A 22874-nucleotide genomic window follows, 5' to 3' on the forward strand; every position below is an offset into this window, starting at 1 on the left:
TTAGGTTATGTCTACAAAAGGCATTTAGGTTAGGTTGTGTCTACAAAGGACTAGTACATGGACTCTGACATACGGGTTGCAATTCAATCCTCCCACTTTGGTAAGTAACACCTTCAGCTGCTGTCTGAATGGCACAGAGAGATGTGTTTAATTTTCTAAAATTTCTACCAAAACCCTAAGTTTTCTGTAACACTTGCAACAATGTGACATTGATTCAATTATTGTTTTTTGGCCAAGAGTATTACTGAAGCCTCTATTTCCACATTTTATTATATTAATCACTAAATTATGATATCAATGATAATCATAAGTGCCATATTTATAATTCAGAAGTAGTTTTCCTAATTTTAAACAAATTTTTATTCCCACAAACAAAATGTATAGCATCACAAAGTATTTTACTTTTACATTGCATTCTATTTAAATACCAGCTAAAATGCAGTTGGTGTCATACAAAATAAGTACTCTAAATATAACTAAAAGCAATTTAAAACAAGAGGAACTCACCTGTAACTGCAAGGCCTCATGACTTTCTAATCCTTCCACAATTAGTGAAAATCGTTCCCTGTTATTTCTTTCTGCTGCTGCCGTAATAGCCCCTAAAAGTTTGTCTAGGCTGTAGAGCAAGAGAGAGAGAGAGAGACAGCGAAATATAGAGAGAGATAGAGAGACAGAGAGAGAGAGAGAGAACAGAAAACAAAAAACAGAAATGACAAATATTTCTTACACGTTTTGCACATATATTATTCCACGTACACTTACCTATTTGATTCCAGTGTTTACAGCTTATATAGCTTTGTATGCCCCTCCCCAATGGTACGACCCCTGTTTTCACTGTATTTGATGTTAGCATAATTTGGGGAGGGGAAGGGAAAAAACAAATTGTTTACATAGGAATAGAGGTGGACCCATTGCAACAATGAAATGTACAAGATGCTATGTTGAAAAACGAACTTTACAACTTTGGGGGGGATGGAAAGGGGAAACAAAGAAATAGGCAACAATGCTTGATAAGAAATGTACTCATTACCTTGCTCATGTAATTGTAACACCTCTGTACAGTATTTTCACAATAAAAAGACTTATGAATAATAAAAAATCTTTAGTTCTTTTGTACTTTTTAAAAGAAAAGTTAATGTATGTATTTATAATATATAACACATATTTTGAACCATACATATTTGGGAAATGGCAAAAATCAACCAAAGTAATGTATACATGATCTCACATACTTGATTTTTGTGTATACATGACACTATTATTGTAGGTACAATAATGTACAACTCATTATATTAAGCATTCCTTCTAAGTGAAATAGTATTACAATATATAGATTGTTCTTTTGCCAATATACTTTTACAAGTCAAATACTGATGGTTTTTAAATAATTTTAGAGCATAAAAAATTAATTGGGAAAATAGCTTCTGTGTGAACTTTTAAAAATAATGCTTGTGGATCACATACGTGGCTACTCAGTAAGCAGATATCTGAGGATTGTCATTTGAGCTTGCCCAGACAGACCAATCCAAGAAACTCATTATCTCTAATAAATTTTTAAAAAGCTGGAACTGAAGGCATGGCTCAAGTCATAGAGTGCCAGCCATGAGCAAAAAAAGTACAGGTCCTAAGTTCAAGTACCAGTACTGCAAAAGAAAATTAAATTAAACCATTTATTCAAGTGTAAATAGAGTGACATTTTAAAAAGAAAAGTTCCTAGCAATTAAAAGCATCAGCATAAGCAGTGCACTGTGGCTAATGCCTGTAATCCTAGCAATTCAGGGGGCTAAGATCTGATTTGAAGCCAGCTCAGGCACGAAAGTCCATGAGACTCTAATCTCAAATTAACCACCAGAAAACCCAAAGTATGCTGTGGCTCAAAATGATAGAACACTAGCCTTGAGCAAAAATCTCAGGAATAGGTCCACTATCAAGTTAAAAAAAATTGTATGTAAGAAACCAATTCATCTAAGCAAAAGTACTGGTATCTCCATACAATGCTAAGATCAACTTAAATTCTATGTAGTATTCTATTAGTAGCAAATGATATCTAAAATTATAATTAAATCAAAAATTGTATGAGGTTAGTGTATAATTTATGGATTAAGAAGTGAAAATATTTACTAAAATATTGACATACAAACTGATTTTTATATATAGCATTAGGAAACTACTTTTGCTATTGGTATGTCATTTGGTATCATTGAGAAAAGAGTTAAATTTATACATAGCATACTTTTTTAACATATGTGTTTTTGATCTCTAAGCATGGTAGCTAGCACAAAGCAGCATCTCATTTATTCAAAAGGTTTTAAGAAAGTCAACATATTAGAGCATACATCTTGCCAGGTGCTACTGGCTGAAGCCTGTAAATCCTAGCTACTCATGAGGCTGAGATCTGAAAATCTTGGTTCAAAGACAACCCAGGCATGAAAGTCCATGAGACTTTGATCTCCAATTAACATCCAGAAAACAAGAAATGAACCTGTGGCTGAAAGTGGCAGAGTCCTAGTCTTGAGCAAAAGAAGTCAAGAAAACACCCAAGCCCTCAGTTTACGCACCAAAAACCAAAATCAAAAAACAAAAACCAAACAAAAATACTATGCTCAGCTCTATTTTGATTCACATGGAAAGTATCATTATCACACTATGTTTTCCCAAGAAATATTTTGTCTTTAGAATATATTTAAGAAGCCATGGCTTCTTAAAACTAGACTCATTAATGACATGAACTTTTAACTTTCACTTCAGAGTCAGTATTATTACCATGCAATTAATTGCCACACGCATACACACACACACAAAACACTATCAACAACCTTGGGTTCTTTTTAACAGTTTAAGTTATTTCATTTTGCAAATAATTTGTACAAAATTTAGTGAACATAAGTGAGTGAAAAAAATAACTTTCAGAAGTTAATAGTATAAAAGCAAACAGTGAATTCAGTGAGTCAAAAAACATGACATACAGTGGGGGAGGATGGGTGTATATTTATCAATTTTTAATTCATCTTTGAAGAATTTCCTTTTAGGATTCTTTCTAAACCTACTTTTCATACTATCAACAGAATATAGACACACAATATAAAATATTAACCCAAACTTTCCTACATCTAATATATTTTCCATGTAAAAACATAAGACTTAATTTCTCAAGTATCATTTTAAGTATAGTAAGTAAAATACAATAATACTTACATGTTGTCTTCTCCAACAATACAAATAGCAGAGAGTAATTTTACTATTTCAGTCATCATGTTGGGTTGTTTGGGGTCAATTGCTCTTGCCAATAGGAAAAGGCTCCTTTCATCTCCCAGAATTCTTTGCAATCCAAACTAAAGAAAAAGAAAGAAAGAACTTCCATTCAAAATTAAGATGGCTATAAAACATATCTTCCATGTTTAAAAAAAGTGACTTAAGTCACTTTTTTTCAAAAGCAAATGCTTCCAAAGTAAACTTCTACCTAACTATATAAACGGTTTTCAAATGAAATTACATCTTTGTTTCTTTATTTGAAATGACTGCATCTTGTGCTGTGATCATGTATGACCTCCAGTAGCCTGCACTAAGAAGTACATAAAAATTTCAGGAAAAATATAGGATCAGTATTTTTTTGGGGGGGGAGGGGAGGGTCCGGTCGTGGGGTCTGAACTCTGGGCGCTGTCCCTCAGCTCTTCAGCTCAAGGCTAGCGCTCTACCACTTGAGCCACAGTGCAACTTCCGGCTTTTTTCTTTTTGCTTATGTGGTGCTGGGGAATCGAACCCAGGGCCTCATGCATGCAAGCAAGCAGTCTACCACTGAGCCACCTTCCCAGCCAGTATTATTTCAACAAAGGAATATTGGCCACAAAATAATATGATTGTAAAATTATTCATATGTTACTTGGTATCCCTGAAAAAGTCTAGAATGTCTGGTTAAATTGCCCAGTACAATGAAGGTAAGCACAAATTTTTGGTTAAAATATAAAATCTCTATTTTATATTATGAGCCACTTACAAAAGCAGTAAACCTTGGTATGGATTTTCCCATACCTTCTTACAGTTATACTCCTATATCAAATAACCACAAACACTTTAATAGCAAAGAAATACAACCTGGTTTTTAAGAACCACAATTAAGCAAAGGAGACACCATTTTCACATAGGTTTTAAGCTAAACCCTACATAGGTGTATGCAAATGCACAAAGGTCTAATAGATATATCTTTGAGATTTGTTATACCAGGAAGACAGTGTTTAGTTTCATTTTTATCACACAAAACACTTCTCAGTTTCTCATAACTATTTTTCTTTCATTTTAGTCAAATGGTAAAGTCTAACATTTCATCAGATTACAGTTGCCACTTTAAAGTAAATTTTAGCTAAGTACTAAACATACGAATGCTAATTATAATAATTTAACTTACAAAAGAACTTGTGGTAGGGCAAAATATACCTAATGCTCTTAAACTTATAGGTCAAATCAATTAAATGAGATTGAAAACATTTAATTCTCTTAATTTTTAATTGTTTAATAATTTCTAGCATGTAGGGAAATACTATAAAACTAAAGATATAAGAAATAAATTGGAAAAGCATCAATCCAAATATGAGTAAAATTATGTCAATAGATATTAAGAAACAATGGATTGGTTTCATGGTCATACTAGTACAAGCACAGGGGAAAAGAGTTTTCAGAATATGCTAAACCCTAAAGGACCAAGATAATTCAATGCTTTAAGATTTTAAGAATTTAGGGCTGGGAAGGTGGCTCAGTGGTAGAGTGCTTTGCATTGCATGCCGGAGGCCCTGGGTTCAATTCCTCAGCACCACATAAGCAAAAAGAAAAAAGCCGGAAGTGGCGCTGTGGCTCAAGTGGTAGAGCGCTAGCCTTGAGCTGAAGAGCTGAGGGACAGCGCCCAGGCCCAGAGTTCAGGCCCCACAACCGGACCCAAAAAAAAAAAAAAAAAAAAGATTTTAAGAATTTATTGAAATGCAACCTCTGGTTTTTCTGTATCTGGCTTATTTCACTTAATACAATTCATAAAATTCAGTGTCCTATTGTAATTCTCTTCTGCAATCTGTTTCTGTAGTGGTCTTATCCAAATTTGAAAAATAAAGTTTTTTCAGTTAAAAAGAAGAATTTATTGCAATACAATATTTATTCCTACACAATGTTAATATATTGTATATTTTTAATTTTAATAGTTATGCCAATTGTCTCACGTGCTTATACTTTTAAAAGAACTGTTTATTCATGTTCTAAGCACCTATGTGAAAGACATAAATACAGCGTAAAATCTAACCTTAGGTTAGGATAATCGACATCAAAATATCATGTTCTTCAAAACTGCCAAACCATTACAAAATAGGAAAAATGTGCTGACGTATCAAGGTATATCCTGTAGGAATAGGATTTCTTAGAAAGGCTTACTACTACTAAAACTTCCTGGGGTGACTATTCTGATTGTAAGTCTTTGACAGTTGACAAGGGCAGTCAGTAGGAATTTGTAACTAATCTTAATTTGCAGATGGGGAGCATGATCAGCCATAGGTTAATTCATTTTCCAAACGCTATTTCAACTTATTAGTGGCAATATATAAACCATATCTCCTGATCTCTAGTGCTTTGTTCCCTTTCCAATATATTATCATGGTTCTCAAATGCAAAAAGAAATCTATCATCAACTCTCCAGAAGCAATGTTCAGTTAGCGCTTCTTGTTAGATATCACATACTTTGTAGCCAGATTAAAGAACACAGAAATAAAGAAATTATATACAGAACTGGTAGGAGCCTTTTTATAAGACATTACCAGAAACACCACTAAGAGTATATTCTATGAAGGAGACTCATGTCCACCAGCAATCATATTTGACACAATGCAATATTCCTTGAAGATCATAGAACATATGCATACTTATGTGTAATTACATATTCCTAACAAAGACTGTTTGCAAATTATTAAATATAATTGCAAAATGGTTGCCAGTGGCTCATGCCAGTAAACCTAGCTACTCAGGAGGCTGAAATCTGAAGACTGCATTCAAAGCCATCCGAGTCAAAAAAGTCCATGAGACTCTTATCTCCAATTAACCACCAGAAAACCAGAAGTGGTGCTGTGGTTCAAGTAGTAGAGCAGTTGCCTTGAGCTGAAGAGCTCAAGGACAGCACCCAGGCCCAGAGTTCAAGCCTCAAAAATGACTGGGGGGGGGGGGCGGTGGAAGGGCAGAACATCGCTTATTAATAGCTATTGTTCACATGTGGCAAGTTTCTGATTATTGTTACATTTATTTCTATTAAGAATTTTAAGATTATTAAAACACCTTCTAAAGGTAATTATGTAATTAAGTGAATGAATTAGCTTATAGCTATATAGAGGGAGAATTTATAAGACAAAAAAATTTAGTGTAAATTTTACACTATTGTACATACATGGTATTGTATATATTATATAACATATATTATATAAATTATTATATATTATGCTTTTGGAGGCATTGATCTGCGTAACCCCATCTGAGCTCCTGTGTGCCCTGAGGGTGCATCCAGGCATGCATTCCTCTGGGGGAGGAAGGGACACCCCTTCCTCCTTGCGGGGCAAAGGTTCTGCGCCCAGCACCAGAATCAGGTGATGGTTTGTAGAAAGTGCCATTCCTGCTTCTCTTAGTTAACCCCATAGAACAATGCCTCGAGACCCCCTTTGTGTACTCACTTGTGCTTTACCTACTTTTACAACCTTGATTACTGGAACTACTCCACATTTATTGACAAGGATTAACTTTTCCTGCTTACTGACTTAAAAGTTAAACTCTCTTTGTCTGTGTTCCCTTAAAACTGTTTAAGATTAACTCTCTGCCCCTGACTGAAGATTTACTTCTCCTGCCTGTGTGCTGTACACAAGCATGTGAAGTTTCAATAAACTTTGTCTATACCCGCATGGTGTATAGACAAAGTGCCTATACCAGAAATCTCGTTCCCACTGTGGAAACAGTAACATTATATTATATATAAAGCCCCTGCTGTCATCCAGAGATGTCTTTTACAGGCTAACTCACTGATATCATTAGAACATAAAAGAGAAATCTTAACTTTACAATGCCCCACACACAAGTAAAAGCTTATCCTTGATAATTTATTTTCAATTGAATAAAAACCTCTCTGAATGAAAATTGTATTCAACTTAAAACATTTAAATTTCCTATTACCATAAAAAGAAAAAATTACCAAAATTGGAAAGAATACTAGTAGGTTTGTGCAACTGCAAAACTTACCAATAAATATTATATGAAGTATTTTGAAAGTTATAATGATTTGCATCATAAAGACTTTTGTAAAGTGAATAAGCACACAGTATTTTTTCTGTTTCATACTTTTCATACCATTAGGCAAGTTTTCTTGTTTCATAATAGAGGCAGAAATAAATACAACTTACCTTATTATTCATAAATGCTTTGAGGCATTGAATAAGTTTATACTGATTCTTTTTATCAATATTTTCTTGCCTAAATAAAAAAAATAGATCATATTATATTGCATTTCAAATTTCCCTTTTGGTGAAATTTTTTAAATGTTTTTTCTTACTGTTTTTTGTCCAGGAGCTTTTCCAACACATCTAAAAGGAGTCCCAGACCTTCATGACCAAAGTTGTTAACCCAGCTAAGAAAGAAAGAGAATAACCAGATAAGTTCCTTTATTTTAAACAGTAAATATACAAAATGAAATTTTGGTTTTCAAATCTGATAATATTGTCTTTACATGTATCTATTTTTTCTATTTCTTTTGTTTCAAATATTGACTCTCTGAGGGTACCTCAGAGATATTCCAAAGCATAAACTTTGAAAGGCTTCAAGGTGCAAATAACTATTTTGATGCAATAAGGTTTTTGCACTATGAGTCTTCTAACCAAGTATGAACTTTTTCATTTCTACTGTACATAATCTTTATCTCGTAAGGTCTGATTTTATGATTGTTGCCACATACCTTACCCACCTGTATCAATTACTAGCTCCATAAATAATATATTTATCTTATTTACCTTTCCATCTTATATCTCATTTAGTAGAGTGCCTTATACATCATCACTAAATATTTATATCATGTATAGCCAACACTAAATTGATTCAATAAATTTAAATTTGTAATTCAAATCTAATTAAATTTACTACTTTTTGTGGCAAAAAGAATAAGGAGTCTAAGCTGAGTGCTGGTGGTTCACCCCTGTAATCCTAACTACCCAAGAGGCTAAGATCTGGGGATCACAGTTCAAAACTACCTCTGGCAGCAAAGTCCATGACACTCTTATTTCCAATTAACTGATAGAAAACTGGAAGTGGCTCTGTGGCACAATGTGGTAGAACACTAGCCTTGAGCAAAAGAGCTCAAGGATAGTGCCCAGGCCTAGAGTGCAAGCTGGAGCCCCAACCAAAGGAAAAAAAGAGACACCATCTAATACTGCTGCAGAAGTCCATAAACGTGTGTGTGTGTGTGTGTGTGTGTGTGTGTGTGTGTGTGTGTGTAGCAGACTTCTGAGAAGCAAGAATTAAAATATATAATCTCTCTATACACACACACATATGTATATATATATATATATATATATATATATATATATATATATATATTTCGTGATGCTAGGGCCTCATACATGTCAGATAAATATTATAGCACTGAGCTGGTCCTCATACATGACAGATAAATATTATAGCACTGAACCACATCTCCAGGGTCTATTCCATTCCACAATTTTTAAACTATCATTTCATAGCTAACTAAGGTGAAGCTAATCAACATAGCAGAGAACTGTATTTGTAGGAGAATATCAGAAAGAGTGATGGGGTCACTGAAGAAAATATATTTTACAATAGCGGATATTCAAAACCAATCAAATCGAGAATATATCTAGAAGCTCATTTTAAACAGATTCTGCTTTAATTTCTGTAATGGAAACAAGAAAAAAATCAATATGGCATTGTAATGTTAATTGGAAGCAAGCTACTATACAATTAAGGCATGTAATCACCCAGCACAATGAGCTATCTTCTCTAAATATACTTGATAATCAGTGAGATGGTGGGAGAACGATAAAAGGACATCAATTCTGAGTGTAATATAGTTTCTAATCTATGACAGCCAAAAAATCACCATATACTATAGCACAATATACCAATATAAATATAGGTATACACAATAAATAACATTGCAGTAATGTTAAAATTATAATGTTATAAATTATACAACTTTCAATATCTATCTGCCTTGGCATTTGGGACAAAAATCTGTAATTTCTTTAAAATTAGTATTTACAAATTGTGTTTAGGTTTTAAATTTGAATTGGATTCCCATATCTAGTGCTAAGAATTTTATCAGGATTATTTCTTTTTAGGTGTAGGGAATTGTTTGACACAAGAACATGATTTATATTTGTTCATTTGAAATAAGTTTACCCACACATGCCAGACAGTTTCAAATTGTGCAATTACTATTATTTTCCTCAAAAGTGTGGGGGGGGGATGATGGAGAGATATAATCATGAAACCTAAGTGTGAGGCAGAGGGAACTACTTATTACAAATTAAAGAGAAGTCTCAACTGAGACTATTTTAGGCTGATGGACAGAAGTGTCCTCTAAGAAATCACTAGACTTTTTTAAATGAAGAGAATAGGAGTCCCAAAGAGATGGTTGCTAGGGTAACAAAATAATTATGATATAGAATGATATAGAATCTTTGTTCCCTTTTGTCTTGCTAGTACTGTAGTTGTCTGTCTTTCAGGTGTCAGTTTCTGGTGCTTACTGTTTATACATTTTTCTGTCCTTTCCTCCTTTTCTTCCTTCCATATTTCTCTCTTTATATGAATGTATGAAGGTGTATATAAACACACATACATGCACAAAACACATGACACACACACACACTAAAACACACATACACTACAAATGAAATGAGGTAGGTTTTTAAAATTAATTTTAGCTGGGTACTCTGGCTCACACCTGTAATCCTAGCTACTTAGTAGGCTGAGATCTGAGGGTCAGGGTTCAAAACAAGCCCAGGCACCAAAGCCCATGAGACTCATCTCTTGAAGTAACCACCAAAAAGCCAAAAGTGGAGATGTGGATTAAGTGGTAGAATGCAGGCCTTAACCAAAATCATTAAGGGACAATGTATAGGCAATATGTTCAAGCTCCAGAACCAATTCTAGGGGGATAAAAAGTAGTTCAAAGCAAATTGTTAATTATAATACATGAGTTGGTATACCAGAAGTAAAAGTCAGTGATTCTCAAACTATGCTTCCAAACCAGTTTCCACATCTGGACTTGAATCACTACCATCCTCATCTCTGCCATTATGTCCCTGGGATTATAAATGTGAGCAATCATTCCTGACTAGTATTTGAATTTTTATACAATATATAAAATAGTCCAAACACATATTTCACTTCATCTATTCATGGGCAAAAAAATAAGACTATAATTATTGGAAACTCATATTAGTTACTTATATTTAATTTTAACCACATGTAATTTCTGGCCAGTTCAGATCAGCATAATCATGGAAATTACAAATAATTGGGGGTGAAAGGGGGGGAAAGAGAGAGCATTGATAGTTCATACAGAATCATGACAGTAAAAACTATATTTATGAGTTAAAGTCTTAAAATTGAAATATATTTCAATCTTTCACAAATTCTCAGGTCACTATTTTTATTATTTTTGGGGGGGCGTCTGGTCGTGGGGTCTAAACTCTGGGCCTGGGCACTGTACCTCAGCTCTTCAGCTCAAGGCTAGCGCTCTACCACTTGAGCCACAGCACCACTTTCGGCTTTTTTCTTTTTGCTTATGTGGTGCTGAGGAAACAAACCCAGGGCCTCAGGCATGCAAGGCAAGCGTTCTACCACTGAGCCACCTTCCAGCCCCTCAGGTCACTATTTTTAAAGTGCCAATATATACCAATCAGCATAATTAAAGGAAAGAAAATCTTACATTTAAGGAAAGTATCAGAGCATTCATTTAAACCTAAATCAAAAGAAAGCAAGATTCTCCCCTCTCTACCTCTCAAGGGCTAAATAAAATGGAAAAAAAGATAAAAAATCTTTATAAATGTACGTTTTATACTGAAGAATAGGATGACATTTGTTACCTAAGTTTCATTTTCCCAAAACCTCAGTCTTTTCTCCATGAATTAGACTTTCAGACTCTTAATTATTTAATTATATTCCATGTAAACATAACTTGTATATTTGGTAAACAGGAGTTCAGTACATTATAAACAATGGAGACTGCGTGTCCATTTGTGGTTTGAGTGACCAGATTTATGTCTATTAAAAGGTTAAAGTTAAAATTAGAAGTTCTATACTGAGTCCCACAAAGCTGTACAAGCAATTGGTCTCATGTGACAGAGTGCAATATTAGTCATGTCATCCCTTTATCACTATTTGTGCAATGCTAAAGTCTAGTATTGAGGGTTATGTGTTCTATACAAAGGATTTTATTTCTCTCTAATGGTCTTCTATTCCCATGTGTAATCTCATACTACAATCCAAATCATTGGAACATCAAATAAAATGAATGGTAGTTCAGCTTCATGGGAGAATTCAGAAACTTGGTAAAATTTTAACACATAAAACCAAAAATTCAAAGAGTTAAGGGAAGTTTAGAAGATTATTGTTAAGCACTTTTTTGTTTATTTAATGCCAGTGTTGCCAATGTAATGCTTCTCAATGCAATTAAAACCCAATCTTAATTATATACACTTAGGGAAAGAAAAAGGATCCAGGATGATTAAGAACAAAGTAAAGCTCAGCAAAACAATATTGTACATTTGATTCATGGATCAGTATCCTCAAAGAGTAGCCAAGAAGAACAATATCTTCATCAGGTTTAAGGAATAATTTGTCCAGCTGAATCAACTTCATAATGGTTTTCCTATCAACATGGATTTCAACTCAAAATAAAATGTTGCCAGGTGCCTGTGGCTTACACCTATAAATCATACCTGTTAGGAGGCTAAAATGAGGATTGTGTTTTCAGAGCCATCCAAACAAAAAAGTTGATGCCTTAGCTCCAAAATAACTAGCAAAAGTCAGGCTGATGGCATGGCTTAAGTGGTACAGTAAGAGTGTAATGAGCAAGCAGAGAAAATACAACATCTTGAGTTCAAATCCTAGACACTCTATATAAATTCCTAAAAATAACAAAAAAAAAAAAGAGGGAGGAATTTCAATATGGTATAAATGACTTAGAGGTTGTTTGGGTTTTTTGGTGTATTATTTTGTTTGTTTTGTTTGTTTTTGCTGGTCCTGGGGCCTGAAAACCAGGACCTTGGCTCTGACCCCAAGGCGCTTTGTGCTCAAGTCGAATACCCTTCCACTTGAGTCACAGTGCCACTTCTGGCTTTTTCTGAGTAGTTTACTGAAGATAAGAGTCTCATGGACTTTACTGCTCAGGCTGACTTCAAACCGGGATCCTCACATCTCAGCCCCGTAAGTAGTTAAGATTACAGGTGTGAGCCACTGGCACCAAGCAACTTGGTCTTAATCCAATAAAAAACTTACATATCCATTAGAGTTTGTGTATATGAAAGTAGAACTGGGCCTTTGAATGTCCTTGGATTCACTGTGACAGATCAGAACATGAACTGGGTCTGACCAATTATAAAGCACCTATTTAATGTGATACAGCCATTTCCAGACATTTGCCTTTGAAGCATGACATTTGCTGACCACTTAGTTCACCTGATTCATAGAAAAGTTGAATAATCAATTATTTAGCTTGCCCTCTTACTGGTTTTGACTGCAATGCCATGATAGAATACTACTCCCTAAGTAAACATCAAAAATCACATTTCATCTTTCTCTGTGGCTACATTTATTCTCACATCCAGTCTTATTGGAAGGTTCTTACTCTGTCTTATTGCTATGTGCATCATACGAATTTTAAAGAATTCCTTAAAGATGAAGAAATGTGTACTCTTCCAAGTTGTTTAAGTGATATGGAAAACAAATTCCTTAAAAAATAAAAAGAAAAACAATTCCTTTTCTATATTAGCAAGAACTAGTAAATACATGAGTTACACAGCATAGTCTCCTTAGGGAAAGAATTTAAGTAAAATTATTCTCTCAAAGGACACAGGTTCCTTATTCATTAAAATCAATTTCTTAAGCTGCCCAAATTATTTTGGAGTTAGTTTTAGAAATGGCTTAAACCCAAATTGGTTTAAATAACCAACAAGTTATGCAAGAGTACTACCTTCTCACATGTTTTTAAAAATTATCATTACAAGACATTATAAGACTTCTTTTCCCACAGTAATGGTAGGAGTAAAAATATGTTTATTTTTTAAAAGTCTACGAAAATGAAAACAGGCTCTTCAATTTCTAGTAAATAAGAGAATGTAAGAGGACAGAACATTCTACACCTTAACAAAGCCCAGTCACACTTTACATCTTCATATGCTTGAAATTTTGAAGATAATCATGTTAGGACATTTACTGAAGCTGCCTGCTAAGTGATACAACCAGTCAAACTTATAATAAACTGTTAACTTCCACAAGAAAAATGTATTCATTTATTTTCCTAGCTAAGTAATACATTTAAAATTCTATCCTGCACCCCATAAGACATTCAATTTCATTTGATTTAGTGGAATTTTATTAAAATGAACTCCATGCAAAAAAAAAAAATCACAATACTAATCAGTAAGCCCTGGAAATGAAACGGAGCTGACACGAAGTTTATCTGTCATGAACCAGGTAAGTAAGAAGCTCTTTGAATGCAATGAGAAAAACAGAGGCAGTAGCACATACCACCTACACATATACTTTTTTCCTAACCCAGTAGGTATCATATACAGTCCCATTCTGGTGGGAAATGAATTTAAATGAATTTTCTTGCTCTGTAACAGGGGTAAGGAGCACTGAAGAGTAATTGTTATTTGATTACTAAACAACACAAATGCAACAGTTCTCACCACCAGGTGCACTGCCAAAAACATAAAATTAAAGACTCATTATCCACTGTGATAGCTATGTAGACAAAGATAAAAAAATTTAACAGATCACAGCTATTTTTAGTATAGGAGAACCATAACCAAATTTTAACAGGACTTTTTCCTTACATTCTCATTTTGCAAATGCCCTGCCACCTCCAAAAAGATGATGGAAAAGTCAAATGTTTTCCCTCAGAATGGGATCTGTAATGGTTAATTGCTTGGGATTTTTTTTTTTTGGGGGGGGGGGGGGGAACCGGTCGTGGGGCCTGAACTCTGGGCCTGGGTGCTGTCCCTCAGCTTTTCAGCTCAAGTCTAGCACTCTACCACTTGAGCCACAGCGCCACTTCCAGCTTTTTTCTTTTTGCTTATGTGGTGCTGAGGAATTGAGCCCAGGGCCTCAGGCATGCAAAGGAAGCGCTCTACCACTGAGCCACCCTCCTAGCCCTGCTGGGGATTTTTATATATATTTTTAGATTGTTCAGCTCTGAGAAAGATACCATAGAGATGATGTGATGTACAGTGACAAAAAATTGTATATATCAAACAATTTGCTACACATATTTTCTCTCAACAGAGCAGGAAATGAAGCTAATTGAAATATGTATTACTTCACTTATTACTTATAACTTCACTTATCTTTATCCCTTTTGGTATGGTAAAAACGTAAAATCTACTTTCCAAGCAACTTTCAAATATACACTATACTGATATTTATTGTAGTCAGCTAGAAATATAGTAGATCTTGTTTATTCATCCTAACTACAATTTTCTATCTTTTGACACAATGTCATAATATAGCCAGTTTTACTTATTTTTAAGACATTAAGTTCTTTAATATTGCCAATGACTTTTAAAAATATAAGCCATGAAAAAATATATATATAAACCGTTCATATTTAAAATCTTTAATAAAAACACATTAAACATGTTGGAAATATTTTTTTTCAAAGTCAAATTAAGCCAAGATAGTCATCACTTTGGTTGAGGAAAAGTAACATAAAAAGAAGGGCATAGTCAGATGCCAGCTACTTAAGAGGCTAAGATCTCATGATTTTGATTCGCTAGCCCAAGCAAGAATGTGAGTAAGACTCATATGTCTAATTATCTACCCAAAAGCTAAAAGTAGAGCTATGGCTGGAGTGATAGAGTGCTAGCCTTGAGAAAAAAAGCTAAGGTATATCACCCAGACCTTGAGTCAAATCCCCAGGAGCAGCACAAAAAAAAAAAAAAAAAGAAAGAAAGAAAAAAGAAACTAGCAATTTGGATAGGAAGAAAATCTTCTAATGTTTTATAGCACAGTGGAGAAACTATGGCTTACAAAAATTGTGTATTTCCAATAGAAAAGACTATTTATTCCTTACACAAAGAAATACTAAATATTCAGAGATGAATATGGTAATTACCCAGATCAGATAAGTACATATTACAAATATTTATGGAAATGTTTTAAAGGGCTCATAAATATGTACAATTAAAATGTATCAGTACGAAATCCGAAAAAAATAGCAGATAACACTATAGCTAGCCTTCTTCCTCTAGGAGAAAGCAATGGACAATAACTAAAGTGATTTCTCATAAGATGAGAGAACACCCCCAGGTCAATGTTCCTTACCACTTAAAGAACAATGGCATTTTAACTGACACTTAAAACACTAAGCTCAAAGATGTTACAGAACTCCTAAATATCTTCTATATCAAAGTAAAATCTATGCATGTTTAATGTAATTATAGTGTTGGATCCATTTCATGTTTCTCACTCTCTGACAGATATTAATATATGAAAATTTATGATCATTTGATTTTTTAATTGTTTACAATATGCCATTCCTCAGTAGTTTGGGTTTTTTTTTTGGGGGGGGGGGCGGTCCAGTCGTGGAGCCTGAACTCTGGGCCTGGGCGCTGTCCCTCAGCTCTTCAGGTCAAGGCTAACGCTCTACCACTTGAGCCAGAGTGTCACTTCTGGCTTTTTTCTTTTTGCTTATGTGGTGCTGAGTAATCGAACCTAGGGTCTCAGGCATGCAAGGCAAGCGCTCTACCACTGAGCCACCTTCCCAGCCCTGTTTTTAGTTTTTGTTTTTGTTTTTGTTTTTGTCAGTTATGGGGCTTGAACTCCAGGCTTGGGCGCTGTCGCTCAGCTATTCAGCTCAAGGCAAGTTCTCTACCACTTGAGCCACTCTTATTGGAGATAAGAGTCGCATAGACTTTCCTGCCCAAGCGGGCTTTGAACCGTGAGCCTCAGATCTCAGCTTCCTGAGTAGCTAGGATTGAAAGCATGAGACACCAGCGCCCGGCCATTCTGCAGTAGTTTTGATAAGCAAATGTTGAATGAACATATCCAAGAAATGATCTCCACAAACCTCTTTTGAAAGAAAATATCAAAGGAGACAGGTTACCGCGTAAGGAGTATCCTCAAAACCAGGGAAAGTTGGAATCAATCTGAGTACTGCCAATAACACCAGAAAAGAGGTCTAACCATAAAATAGATCTAACAAGTGCAAATGAGCTGAATTGGGGTATAAGAAGGCTTGAATTTCATACTTAAATGACAGACTACTAAATCACCTAACTTAAAAGTTGTTTCATTTTCAAAGTACAATATGTGCTGGGTACCAGTAGCTCAGACCTATAATCCTAGCACTTTAGGAGGCTGAGATCTAAAGATCATGGCTCAAAGCCAGCAGAAAATTCTATGAGACTTTTATCTGCAATTAACCACAAAAAGCTCAAAATGGAGGGATGTCTCAAGTAGTAGAGTCGTAGCCTTGAGAAGCTCAGAAATACTGCCCAGGATGAGTTCAAGCCCCAGGACCAGCACCAAAAAAGAAAAAAAGTTCAGTATGACATGATGCTGTTTTCTCTATACTGCCTCTATACTACTGGACTCCATCACACTAACAACAACAACAACAAAATATTGTCAGATTTAAATTACCTAATGTGAAAGTATACACACTGATAGTGTTACTGCTGACCAGATGGGAAATATTTGAAAGTTAGTTGTCCATGATTTAACATCAGTGAAACAGCAGGGGTCATAGCGCAAATACTGTTATCTAGTACACAGAGATCTTCTTTCAATCAACCACAAAGACTAGCAGTTTTCTGTGTTAGTTGGCACCTTAATTCTGAGTTGTCAGATATCCAGGTCCTATAAAGAGATATTCCAAGGGGAGAGCCTTAGGGGCATTTCTCAAATAGAATACAACTTGGTAGTAGGTTAAATTACTAAAGAACTGAAAACCAGTAGTATTCTGCTAGGTCTTTGTACAAACACCACTACCTTGATGTTTTGTAAGTTATAGCCACATAGAGAAAACAGACATTCATAGAGATCCTCTGTACTTTATGGAAAACTATCAGCCACTCACTCTACTGTGTTCTACAATGCCCTTCTTTTGAAGACCCAGAAAATAAAATTCTCAGAGTACAGAATTAGAAAGAATGTCCCTTCTTTAAAAAAAAAACATAGAAGTGCAGTCATTTGTCAGGTCTGTCTTGCAATATTTACCTTTTCCTGCCTTGGATAAAAGGAAACTTGGAAGTACCTTATACAAGGGTCATTACCTTGCAATGTTCTAGGCTTTTTCTGCTTGCTTGTTGGCGCATGTATTTCCCCCATGTGTTAATGATAATTGTAGATGTGTACATCTTTTAATTATGCTATACAAGCAATAAAAACTTTGGTAACAGTTCTGTAATAGGGCTGGGAAGGTGGCTCAGTGGTAGAGCACTTGCCTTGCATGCATGAGGCCCTGGGTTCGATTCCTCAGCACCACATAAGCAAAAAAGAAAAAAAAAACGGAAATGGCACTGTGGCTCAAGTGGTAGAGAGCTAGCCTTGAGCTGAAGAGCTGAGGGACAGCATCCAGGCCCAGAGTTCAGGCACCACGACCGGACCAAAAAAAAAAAAAAAAAAAGTTCTGTAGTAATAAGAGGAGCATATTAATTAGTATAGTTTGTATCTTAACACATTAATCCATATGAATCAAAATAAAACCATTTCAAGTAATAAAAATCAATAATAAATTTCTTCCAAATACTTATTTTGAGTAAATAGAAAATGTAATAAAAACATATTAAATGCTTTTGAATGTGAGGAAATTAGTCTTCTATTAAGAAATCTAAGCAAAATGGCAGTGGCTCTGGCCTGTAATCCTATCTCCTCAGGAGGCTGTGATCTGAGGATCAAGGTTCAAATCAGGAAAGCCCTTGAGAGTCTTATCTCCAATTAACCACCAAAAAGGTGGAAGTGGATCTGTGGCTCAAGTGTTCATCTTCAGGAAAAGAAGCTCTAGGACAGAGTCAATACTTGAGTTCAAACCTCTGAACTAGTACAAAAAAAAAAGAGGGGAGAGGAGGGGAGAGAAGAGGAGGGAAGGGGAGGGGAAAAAATAAGGGGGGAGGGGAGAGAGGAAAAGAAGAAGGGAGGGAAAAGAGGGAAGGAAGGGAAGGGAGGGAGGGAGGGAGAGATGAAGGGAGGAAGAGGGAAGGGAGGGAGGAAGGAATCTAACTAGACAAGTGCCCATGGCTTATGCCTATAATACTAGCTGCTTAGGAGCTCTGAGAATGAGATCTGAAGATCATGCTCCAAATCCAGACTGGGTAGGAAAAGTCTGTGTTTTTCTCATCTCCAGTTAACTAACCCAAAACCAGAAATATGGCTCAAGTGGTAGAGAAAAAGCTCAAGAACCCAGGCACTTAGTTTAAGCCCCAGGACTGGCATAAAAGAAATTTAAATGGGCCTGGTACACTTGCTGTTGGATTTCATTGACTTTTATAATTATATGTTTAGTTATAAGTTTCTGCAAATTTTAGATAGTATATATATATATATATATGTGTGTGTGTGTGTGTGTGTGTGTGTATATATATATATATATATATACACACGCACATATATATAGGTGTTCTAATGAAAAACATTTAAATGGTAAAAATTGGAACCTTGGTACATATGTTATATATTAATAAAATAACTACCAATACAAATATTTTATCTCACTAAAACAAAACATCAAAACTTGGTAATTACAATATGTGGTTCAAATGGCCTATACAGAAAGCATGAGGTCCTGAGTTTAAAACTAAGTTTTGCCAACAACAATTAATAAATATGAATGCCAGGCATATAGTGGTACAAGCCTGAAATCTTAGAACATAGGAGTTTGAGACAAACTTTGTAGATACCTAGCAAGACTTCCTTGGGAAAAAAAAAATCTAAGGTTAGGTGTATGCCTATAATTTCAGCTAGATGGGAGGCTAATGGAGAAGGAAAGCTGCCTGAGGTTATCTGGGTAAGAACTTGAAACCTTAGTAGAAAAACAATGAAATCTTAAAGGTGCCATGGCATAGTTTGTAGAGTATTTGGAAAGAAACCATGAGAATCTGAGTTAAAACACTAAGCAAAAAATTTTAAAACAACAACAAAATCTTGGGTGCCTAAATCAAGGTTATACTTTGAAGTAGAGGGTATATGATTAAAAAAAAAAACACCAACAATAAATCAAGCTGGGCTAAGTATTGGTGGCTCATGTCTACAATCCTAGCTACTCAAGAAGCTGAGATCTGAGGATCACAGTTCAAAGCCAGCCTGGGCAGAAAAGTCATCTCCAAGCAACCACCAAAAAGACTCTGTGGCAAGTGGTAGAGAGTTAGCCTGGAGCTTAACAGCTCAGAGAAGTGCCAAATCCCTGTGATCAAGACCCAGGAATGGCACTAAATCAATAAAGATAAACAACCCCTAATCCTAGTTGCTCAGAAGGTTGAAATCTAAAGAATCATGGTTTGAAGTCAGCCTGTGCAGAAAAGTCCATAAGACTCCCTATTCAAAGTAATCAGCAAAATCAGAATGGTGATATGGTTAAAGTAATAGAACACTAGCCAAGCAAGCAAGCCCAGCAAGTCCAAGGACTGAAGTTGAAACCCTAGACCTAGAAAAAAGAAAAGAAAAAGTACTTCAAAGTCACTTAAAATTTATTACAGCAGTTAAATTAATATCAGTGTATCGCTGATAATAACTGAAAGAGTTGAGCAGGATTTTGGGGAAAAAAGTACTTAAATTGGCATAACTGCTATGGGTTTACTATTTGCTATTGTGTGAGGGTACACACACACACACACACACACACACACACACACACACACACACACACACACACACACACACACACACACACACACACACACACACACTCACAAGTTATTTTAAATATGTACTTGAGGGGGCTGGGAAGTTGGCTCAGTGGTAGAGCGCTTGCCTTGCATGCCTGAGGTCCTGGGTTCGATTCCTTAGCACCACATAAGCAAAAATAAAAAAGCTGGAAGTGGTGCTGTGGTTCAAGTGGTAGAGCACGAGCCTTGAGCTGAAGAGCTGAGGGACAGTCCATGCCCAGAGTTCAGTCCCCACGACCAGACCCCCCCAAAAAATGTACTTGAGCCTGCACAAGTGGCTCAGGCCTGTAATCCTAGATACTCAGGAGGCTGAGATCTTAGGATAGAGGTTCAAAGCCGGCCTGGGCAGGAAAGGCTATGAGACTCTTCAATAAACCATTCAGAAAACCAGAAGTGGCACTGTGGCTCAAGTGGTAGAGGGCTTGCCTTGAGCTGAAGAGCTGAGGGACAACACCCAGGCCCAGAGTTCCAGCCCCACAACTGACAAAAGAAAAAAGAATTAATAAAATAAATTAATTAAATTAAAAAATAAAAATATGTACTAGAAACTTAAAGCAACTACAAAATACCTATATTTAAAAAAACAGCTTTAATAATAGTGCTCACAGTGCTATCTTATGAGTTGCATTCACAATTGTAAATCCTGGTCATATTTCTACATCATTAAAAACAATGACCTCATCATTCAATTCTACATAGGCAACTCCCTGTGAAATACCCTGACTACTGATTGCACCTATCTTTATATTAACTCTCTAAGTAGTGTTGGCTGCTTTTCCAAGCTTTTAATAAGTTTGATAAGGCTGTTTAAACAGTTATTAAACTCATAATTGAGAATGTAATTCTATGCCTAATTTATATTGCTGTCAAGATTCAGCTATTTTCATTATGATGATTATGTTAAAACACATATTTGTTAATGTGCTTGAAAATATATTTAAATCTAAAGGGAAGAAATATTCAAATAAAAATAAATGCTCCAGAGGTAATACAAATAATAGCACATGTATAAAATCATTAAAGATATCTTCCGACCTTAATCAACTTAAAAACATTAGCTAAGGAAGCTGCAATCCATTGGGAAGTGAATATATAGACACTATGCCTTGAGACTGGCAGATAACTAGATCCCAAGCAACATAGAAAAAAAATATCTTCCTAGTGGGGTAAAATGCCCCTCAAAAGCTGTAAGGCAATTTCAGAAACAACTCAGAAAAGAATTGCATGCAATCACAACTCTGTGATACTATTCTTCAAACCAGTATTTGCTATTTTTGTCATTTGTTGAGAAATCATAGTGACAATGATTTATTGCTACACATTTTCTTTGGATCTTCATAAGATGTATTGCAAAATACCTATACATCCTTTAGCTGGTAATAAAATCACACAAATTCATTGGTCATTTCTCAGTAGCTGCTGGCTTCCTTACATACACTTTAGGAAAGGCATATGGAAAAAATAATTCTGTAAATAATGGAGTTCTCAGTCTAAATCAAACACAGATAATGATATTGTTTTATATTCAAAGCTCATGGATTTTTAGAATAGAGTTGAAAATATTCAATTTCATTAATTCAGCATGCAACAGTAAAAGTACTGTTGTATAAAGCATGCTATGCTGTCTGTAGCTTATGGATATGGTTCAAATGAAACCAATAGGTTTCTTTCCTATGTAAAGGAAGTCAGTAACATTCTTTTTCTCTGATTACAGCTAAAAATGCATGGCCACAAAACAGTGCTAGATTAATTCAAATTCATTCTCAATGCTAGAGAAGCATAGGTTGTTATTGATGTTGGGTCAATAACCACATCAAATCACACATTATTGTATATAAATTATGCAATATCAGCCATCAAGAAACAAATAAGAGGTCAAGTGGGTCTCTTCCCAAAGGAAATTAAAGTCAAAGTGAGAAAAGCAGTTATACAAGCATAAAACTATTATAGAATACAAGAATGTATATGTAAATGTATGCAGTAGAAAAATAAATGTTGAGGAAATATATAGTAAGGGAATGATTTGGGGACATGACCAGTTAATGATGGTTTATCAAAGGAACTTGAAAATGGTTGCCTTTAGCATAAAATAGTATAAAGTAATTATTTTCTTAGTGCCTTTTTGATCCAACTGATATTAAATACCATGTGAATTTGAAATTCATGACTCCACTTAATATTCCAAAATATTAGTGTGTATTTGTATTTATTAATATTTTTATTTTACTCAGGACAATGTGTATATGTGTGTATTTATTTATATTTTTATTTTACTAGAAGAAGAACCAAAAACATTAGTCATAACTGGTAAGGTAAGGCAGAAATCAGGCCTGAGAAGGCAAATGAACATGAAGTTCAATTAAATACTTAATTTTCATCAATATTTAAGTAATTATGAATATCTGCCTGGGGTTAATTAAATATAACTATAAATAGAAGAAAACAATGGGATAACAAGAAAACCTCAAGCTTTATGAAGAAAAGTTTTCTCCCCTCTGCAAATACTTTCTAAGCATGATCCTAGTTCCAGTAGTAATGGGAACTAGGCTAAAAGTAGGAAAACAGGAAAGAATGATGTTTATAGCTAGAATGACTCCATATGAGGCCCAAAGAATTCCACTGAGGACCAAGACTACCACAGAGAGTAAGTGCACAAGGACTAAAAAAATCAGCACATACATTCCATTGTGACTTTTCCACATAATAACACATCTTTCAGAATTTAGTACAACACAAATTTTG

At 35.0% G+C, this 22874-nt stretch overlaps 1 protein-coding gene across 4 annotated transcripts in view; it reads right to left on the reverse strand.

Moving 5' to 3' along the window:
- Nucleotides 1-22874, reverse strand: part of Diaph2 (diaphanous related formin 2) — an 812745-nt gene that overhangs the window by 599683 nt on the left and 190188 nt on the right. For all 4 annotated transcript variants that reach the window (XM_070040099.1, XM_070040098.1, XM_070040100.1 and 1 more), the window contains 4 exons: nt 7559-7633; nt 7410-7479; nt 3196-3332; nt 508-616 (listed from right to left, as the gene is read on the reverse strand). In XM_070040099.1, coding sequence (XP_069896200.1) covers nt 508-616; nt 3196-3332; nt 7410-7479; nt 7559-7633 — 391 coding nt within the window. The remainder of the gene's footprint in view (nt 1-507; nt 617-3195; nt 3333-7409; nt 7480-7558; nt 7634-22874) is intronic.

This window comes from Dipodomys merriami, unplaced genomic scaffold, assembly GCF_024711535.1.
Source record: "Dipodomys merriami isolate MVZ:Mamm:240054 unplaced genomic scaffold, mDipMer1.0.p SCAF_3, whole genome shotgun sequence".
Taxonomy (NCBI): domain Eukaryota; kingdom Metazoa; phylum Chordata; class Mammalia; order Rodentia; family Heteromyidae; genus Dipodomys; species Dipodomys merriami.